Genomic DNA, 7,443 nt, shown 5'->3' with positions numbered 1-7,443 from the left:
TGTTTTGGTCTTTGTACTAGGTTTTCACACTAGGCGAAGGTTTGTTCTAGGGCTTTCTCTTACATGTCAAACGAAATCATAATTTTCTACATTCATTTTCTTTGCCTTTTGGCACATATCTTTAATAATTTCTCTTTCGTTGATGGCGAAGTCGTCTGTAATGCTAAAGCCACCAATTTCGTTGAATCGTTTCAGCTTATGAAGATTTTGCATTATCCGTTTTTTTTCTCCATACTTTTTAAGATCAACTTGATTGGACGCCATTGTAGCCCTTTTCTGTTTTGTCCAATGCGATGGTGGAACGGTTTGATATCTTGGACGCCAATGTTACCTAGTATTATGTTTATTTTTTTGCAATTTTGAGCCTTAATATGCTAATAAATGTTAGGCATATAAAAAAAGAATGTAGAGTAATTTTCGTTTTGCCCGTTCCGCTCTTGTTTTTTTACTGTTAATGTCGTGCAATGGACAATGGACAGCTCAATATCCTTCAGCTCGCCCACATCAGTTACCCTTCTCACAGAACAGCGAACGTGCACCCAATGTTCACAATCCATGGCGTGGCAGCCTATTTCCATGTTATTTACGCCGTGTTGGGTGTCGAGCTTTTTGTCCTCTTCAGACCAGAAAACAACACCGCAATTCGGATTCTGGCAAGTGGACTCCTTTGCCATAGGTAGGTTTGCTTGTGGCACAGCCTCCTTCTTGCCAGGCAAATTGATGATCAGTGGGAGTTCTGGAATCACCATTGGCTTAATTTGGTGTGGTTTTAATTGACGTGGTTTTAATTTACGAAAGTCGTTATAATCATTTCCTTCCTTAAATAATGTTTTACGAGCGCAATTCATTTTTACCATTTTGCATTTCCAAAGGGATTTCATTGTGGTTTCCTTTAAAAACAATTTTACGACAAGTCTCGAGTAATTTATGGCATGTCTTAAAATTAAAATTAAAATAAACAATTAAAATTCTTTTTCCGATGACGTCATAAAAACTAAAAATTAAATTTCTCAAGAATGGTTTATCCAATTGTCTTCAAACCAAAGATTTATCTCACTAAAGTCGATCTTTTTAAAAAAAGAAATTTTTCGAAATTTTCATGATGTCAGCAGAAATTATGAAAAAAAGAAAAATCCTATTTTTTGCTGACGTAATCAGAATTTTGAAAAGAAATTTTTTTCAAATGATCGACTTTATTGAGATACATCTTTGGTGAAAGTTTGAAGACGATTAGATAAACAACCCTTGAGAAATTCAATTTTTAGTTTTTATGTCGGCATTGATTATGACGTCATAATCAGTTTTTACGGTTTTTCGCGAAAATCAGCGGAAAAACAATTAGGTTACACATCACGTTAGAAACTTCATTATAGTACCATTCATGTTCAGTCATTTGTTTGGTCATTTTCTGTCGACTAATGCGATCTAAAAATGATGGTAATTTTTCAGTTTTTCAGACATGCCATAACTTACCCGAGGTATTATTTTGTTGTACGGTTGTTACGAATTTTGTATATGGCGGCAATCAAAAATATGTTGTGTTCGGGTCCTAAAATGACATAAAAACGAGTTGGTCGGTCGGTCGGTACCAAATATGTTCGGGTTTTTAATAATTTTCCAATGTCCGACGACTTGAGTCGGTAATTATTTTGCCGGAAATTTCTACTGCTACAATCATGGAATTGAAGTAGGAACAGTTCAAAAAGTAGGTTACCTTATTAAAGAATACTAGCCGGTACCTGGCGTCGCACGCCGGTTTAGCTGTTTGCTGAACGCATTTAAAGTCCTTTGGATGTTGGGAAGGTGCCTTAAACACTATGAAATCAAAATTAAAGGGAAGAATTCTCTTCAAAGTTTGACTCTATCCCTCCCGGGTGACGTATCTTTTAACCATATTTTGAAAAAGATTTTTGTGGCAAAAATGAACAGAAAGCAGAAAGGGCGTCATTCCCAAATTACACCCTACCGGCGACTAGCGACGTCCGAGACGGCTCTGCAATTAGATTTTTTTTCTCGCTTCGCTCGCGTTATATTTGCCGTAGTTCTTGATGTTTAGGAAAACTTTGATGTCAAGATAACCAGAGCGAAATACTAGACATGACACGCGATTCGTCGAAAATAGGCAGCCCGGGGGAGGGGGTACTTAGGCAAGAGAACGGTATGGGTATGTGCCGGCCTTAAAGGTGCCTTTTTTGAAACATGGCAGTTTGAAAAATCGGAAAATCAAACTTCAGTTCCACTAAGAATCGGAAAAATTTCAACTTTTTGCCCCCAGAAAGATAGAAATTTGGTGAAATTAGTCCCAAAAAGTGAATTAAAATTCACACAATTTTCTTTATTCTGCTAAGGGTCCGAGGGGCAGGGCCGGAAGGCAGCTAGGACACGCAGACTAAAAACGTGATAGCGCAATTTTATGTTGCTTTTTATATAATAACTTTGTCATAACTTCGGATAACTTTTCAAATTCAACAATGACTTAGATTTACAGCAAAATAATTATCGACATAGATGTTTAAAGGTCCCTTTTTACGAAGAAAGAGTTTTTACCGCCTTTTGAATGTATTTTTAATGTTGCTGTTGTTCTAACAAACTTGTCTTGTGATTCTTATGTTTTATTTTATATTTGTTCTTTTCTTTAACAGATTCTGTTTAAAAGATTTTCTTTTGTTTTGAAAAGAATTCAAATGTCTCAAATCAAATAAGGTCGTTAATTACATTCGAAAACACAAAACAAAAGAAAAGAAATAAAAAAAAGAAAAGTCTCATCTATCAATCAAAACAAAGTCTTTATAAAACGGCACGAATCTGATTTAACACATTTGTGGAGCAAGAAGCAAAAGTCATCTTTTAAAAGAACAAAACATTACTTGCGAAAACGAAAGTGACACACAAAAAACCGACATACGACTACGGCTATTAATATATAGATTAACGAAGCAGTATATAAATTGAATGAATTTAAAGCGGTTTTAACCAAAATGAAGCTAAAATTGGAGGCCCTATAAAATCATTGAACAGGAACTACTTCGGAGTTCTGAAAACTGACATAATGAAAGAGATTAATATCGCCAGGTTTTTGATTTGATTAACCTGCTGGTCCCAAGCCCGGAAAAAGACAGGGGCCCATCAAAAAAGACATAGTTGGTAGTTTTATACATTCGTAGTAACTTGAAAACTTGCGATCACCTTCTACTGTATGATACAGTGCGTTTTCCTTTGAGCAACCGTACTTGATGAGAGAAAAAGAAGAATGATTTGAAAATAAAATCGATTTTTCAAAACCTTTTAGGGCTTAAGTAATAAATAGGTTGAATTAATCCAATTTTTATATAAGAAACAGGGGGGAAATTGGTTCAGAGTTAAAAAACGTGTGACGTTTTTTTCATACAGTTAGTAATATGGGGCCCTAATATCACTAGTCTGAATATTGCAATCAACAGACAAAATTGCGTAATGTTCTTTTATCACACTAACAACAAATGTACATGAAGCTGGTAAACAACTACTATCGAAGATATAATTCTAGTTCATTTCATCTGATTTCATCGTTATAAACGAATTGCTTGAAGAGGATTCTAACCAAATTCCTATGACGCAATGTCTGTTGAGAACAATATTACAGAGCAGTGAAAATTTATTTACCCACGGCTTTTGAAAACATTTACAAGAATAAATTGTTAAAAGATCAAAATGAAAATAATTTTTTCGTGAACGATGCACGTACTCTAATTTGCAAAGTTAATTTACAAAATTAAAAAAAATTCTCTCAGTTGCTCGAAGTACTTAATCTAGAAATATATGTTTGCAAGGTTTACAGTGCTTGGCGGCTGACCCCCTAGTGTTTGAGAAATTAACTTAGGGTCGTTGTCGAGTTTAGTTGCTCGTGGAATCAAAGGTTCCTTGTATACTTTACGACGATTTACAATTTGGATAGACAGCTTTCGGACGCGTGGTTAGGTTGTGGGTAGGTTTTTGTACCTTCACTGCTTGAAAATGAAATTTCTTCACACGTTTGTTGAGCTTTCTGGCGAGAACTTGGCACCTACTTTTAGCTTTCCATCCAATTCGAAAATTATGTATGTTATGGTCGATCACAGCAAGTAGCATTTTATCAGTATAGTTCTGAAACTCGAAAGCGTTTCTTTTAGGAGCATACTTTAACATCATTAACTTAAAGTTTTAAACAAAGCTGTCTGAGGTAACAATGTGACAATTTGCAAAAAGAGGTCAATTAATATAGTAAAAATAGATCAATAGACCCTTTTGTAAATTACGTCACGACCAACGCTTTCCTCGTTTTCAAAATATTGCTATGGTAATTGATTATCAGAGGAGTTTAAAAGAGGTCTACTCTATTTATAAAAAGAACACTTGAATACTCATGGGATTTGATGACCTTGGTAGTGGTTTCAAAACGAGGCATTCATTGCACTCAAAATAATTTATGAAAAGGCTTATTAATATGGAAAATAATTCCAGAAGGAGAATTTCAGACTTTTCTTGTTTTAAGCTGGCAAATGATTTTTTCAGCTCTAAACTTAAGTGAAAGCGACTTGCCTGAAGCGTGTGTGGAACGTCAAATGGTCAATAAATGTTTTTTGTCAATGACAATATGTCGTAGCATCTCCATAGCCTTTGAGCTCTTTAAGAGTGGTATTTTATTGGCCTCATCCTTTTCCAATTCGCCGTGTGCATTGACCCATTGCCCAAACATGCCCTCCACAAACAAGATGCAGGACACCAAGAAATGATACTATTTAGGTTATAATGATATATTCACATGATTCGAAGGATTCAAAGTAGTGCAAAAGCAATCTTTTAAGAGATGAACCTATTTTCACGCAGAAGGAAAAAAGAATGCAATACCTTCAATTTTTCTAAATCGTCATTGCAGTTTTGAGAACAGTACCAGAAGTGGTTAACAATGGGCTCTACCCACTCTGTCAAAGCTTCTCCTTCTTTGATTTTTGCTGCTGCTATCAGTGCTTTTCTCAGAGATTTAGCTTTGTGCCAGGTGTCAAAGGAATTTACCAATCTGGCCAATTGTGGGTGACGGTTATTCAGTTCACGAACAGCCTTTATAACCAAGCTTGATGCGTCAGTTGTGATTTCACCAATTGATCTCATGCAATAGCTTGACAAGTAATCGTACAAGACCTTCTTTTTCCATTCTAGTAGAGATCGTCTCTGTTTCCCTACAATCAAGAACTGTAAGGTCTATCACATGTTTCAAGAGCCGGTCCATCATGGCATATGTACAACATATTGCACAATGACCAGGAGAATCACTCCTGCAATCTCCACTCAATTTGATGTTTTCATACATGCTCAATATTATGAGGATTCAGAATGCATTGTACCCTAAAAATCTCTGATTTCAGGTGATATAAAAAGGTTTTGAATACGAAGTTTTTTATCTGCCCTTTCCAACACATTCAAATGTCAATTCTCCATCACAAACTGATCCGTTCTCTAGTTCAGCATAACAAGCCTTTCCTCTCAAAAGTTCAAGTTTACCTACCGAGACTATTACTCTAATTTTATCTATGTTGATAGCCTCGTAATCTTTTGCATCACATATGTCTCTAAATAGTGATTTTACTTTTCCTTTGATTTCCCCCAATGTTCGATTCATACGGTGATTCTAGGAGAGAAAATAAAAATACCTTTTAACCCTATTAGCCCCAGGGGGGGGGGGTAGAATCTACCACGCTGGAGTTCTTTTGCGTATATCTCGGAGAACAATTTTTTAAACGACTTGAAACTTTCTGACTTTTAACAAAATCTTATTCACCTTTTTTGTTCAGCAAGATGACTGTTCTATAATAAAGATTATTTATCAACTCTTGAAAAGAAAGCATCTCTGTGTATAAAATTTTGAATTTTCTCTTAAATGGTTTTTTGTTGGATTTGTTTTGGACATTGATTACTGGATACCCCTTTTATTGCTGAACCTTTAACTGTTTTACTTGACTGGATATGTTTTGGACACTGATTACTGGATGACCCCTTATACTGCTGAATCTATAACTGTTTTACTGGACTGGATTTGTTTTAGACACTGATTACTGGATAACCACTTTTATTGCTGAATCTATAACTGTTTTACTGGACTGGATTTATTTTGGACACTGATTAGTGGATAACCCCTTTTTATTACTGATTCTTGTTTCTACTGATAATTTGAAAATATGGACCTTACCAAACACAATGATTCGCCTTCCATACTATGTCGCCTTTGTCGAGGAAAAATTGTTCCCAAAGTAGGATATAAAAATCCAAAGCAAGCAACTGAAATTTGAAATGCTCTTTAATTATAACATATCAAATGATCAACCATCTGTAGATCTACTAAAACTTTGTGGCAGCTATGCACGTCAGATAAGGAGGGTAGAAAATCATTGTATACCACAACAAATCGCTAAATTCCCTGAACATTCGGAGTCTGTTGGTTATGATGTATGTCAGAAAAAATTGAGCATTCACGAGTTCAAAGTTGTGAAAGAACCAGTGTCTTTATCCATTAAAATAATTGACTGTGCTAAGAAATATGGATTTTTGTATGCGGAACAATTTAAAAAGTATACATTTGTAAGGGCGAAGGAAAGCCTCAATGCACCGGTCATTGACCAAACCATTTACGTTTTCAAAGATTTGCTGACAGATGATTACAGGTGGCAAATTATTGTTTTTGACAGGTTCCTATCACCTGACAAAATCCCTGCTTTGCAAAATTTGGAAAGGATCTTGAGAAAACAGAATTTTGAGAATTTTTTTCAATATTGCAAAGATTTATCACTCTTTACTGGTAATGATGATTTAGAAAACTTGATTGCCTCACGGAAAGAGGGCAAGTCTTCCCATGGTAGCACAGTGCTTGAAAATGTGCAGTTGGAAGCATTTTCGAAAATTGAAGCTACCATCAGGTATACCAATTGTGATATTTTGTTAAGCACAGAGGCTGGTCGATGTGATAACTGCCAGGTCAACAGAAAGTCCCTCCAAACCATGGAGAGGCGTAAATCACTTGAGGATGATCGGCCTAAGGCAAAGAAGCCTCATAGTTCAATGACTAAAGAACAATTGAAAAGTAGGCTGAAAACTGTTGCCAAAGAAAATAAAGAGCTGAAACGAAAACAAAAAAGATTGGAGAAGAAGATCGAAAAACTTGTCCGAGCAAAGGGGGTGAAAATCAAGGACAAGGGAACACAGCAAGTTGTTGATGATGTTTTGAAGGGGGAATGCCCTTTTGATGAAAAATCACCCATGTTTCTTCTATGGGAGCAACAGAAGAAGGCTGCAAAGTTGAAGAAGCTAACATCCATGAGGTGGCATCCAGTCATTATCCGTTGGTGCTTGAGTATCAATTTACGAAGTCCGGGTAAGTAAACACAATATTTGTACATTAAAAACTTGGAAACGTATGCTTCAGACTATTGGGAT

The 7,443-nt window shown here is 35.8% G+C and overlaps 1 protein-coding gene across 1 annotated transcript; it reads left to right on the top strand.

The window, feature by feature from the left end:
• Positions 1-6,303: 6,303 nt before the first annotated feature.
• On the top strand, positions 6,304-7,382 carry LOC136804228 (uncharacterized; the record flags this gene model as incomplete). Its single annotated transcript, XM_067060930.1, is given in 1 exon segment — positions 6,304-7,382. A coding segment is annotated over 1 exon segment (1,079 nt), but the record flags the coding sequence as incomplete, so codon positions are not given.
• Between the last annotated feature and the right edge of the window lie 61 nt (positions 7,383-7,443).

This window comes from Clytia hemisphaerica, unplaced genomic scaffold, assembly GCF_902728285.1.
Source record: "Clytia hemisphaerica strain Z4C2 unplaced genomic scaffold, Clytia hemisphaerica genome assembly, whole genome shotgun sequence".
Lineage (NCBI taxonomy): Eukaryota > Metazoa > Cnidaria > Hydrozoa > Leptothecata > Clytiidae > Clytia > Clytia hemisphaerica.
Note: the sequence above shows the minus strand (reverse complement) of the source record. Positions and strands in the feature narration are given on the sequence as shown.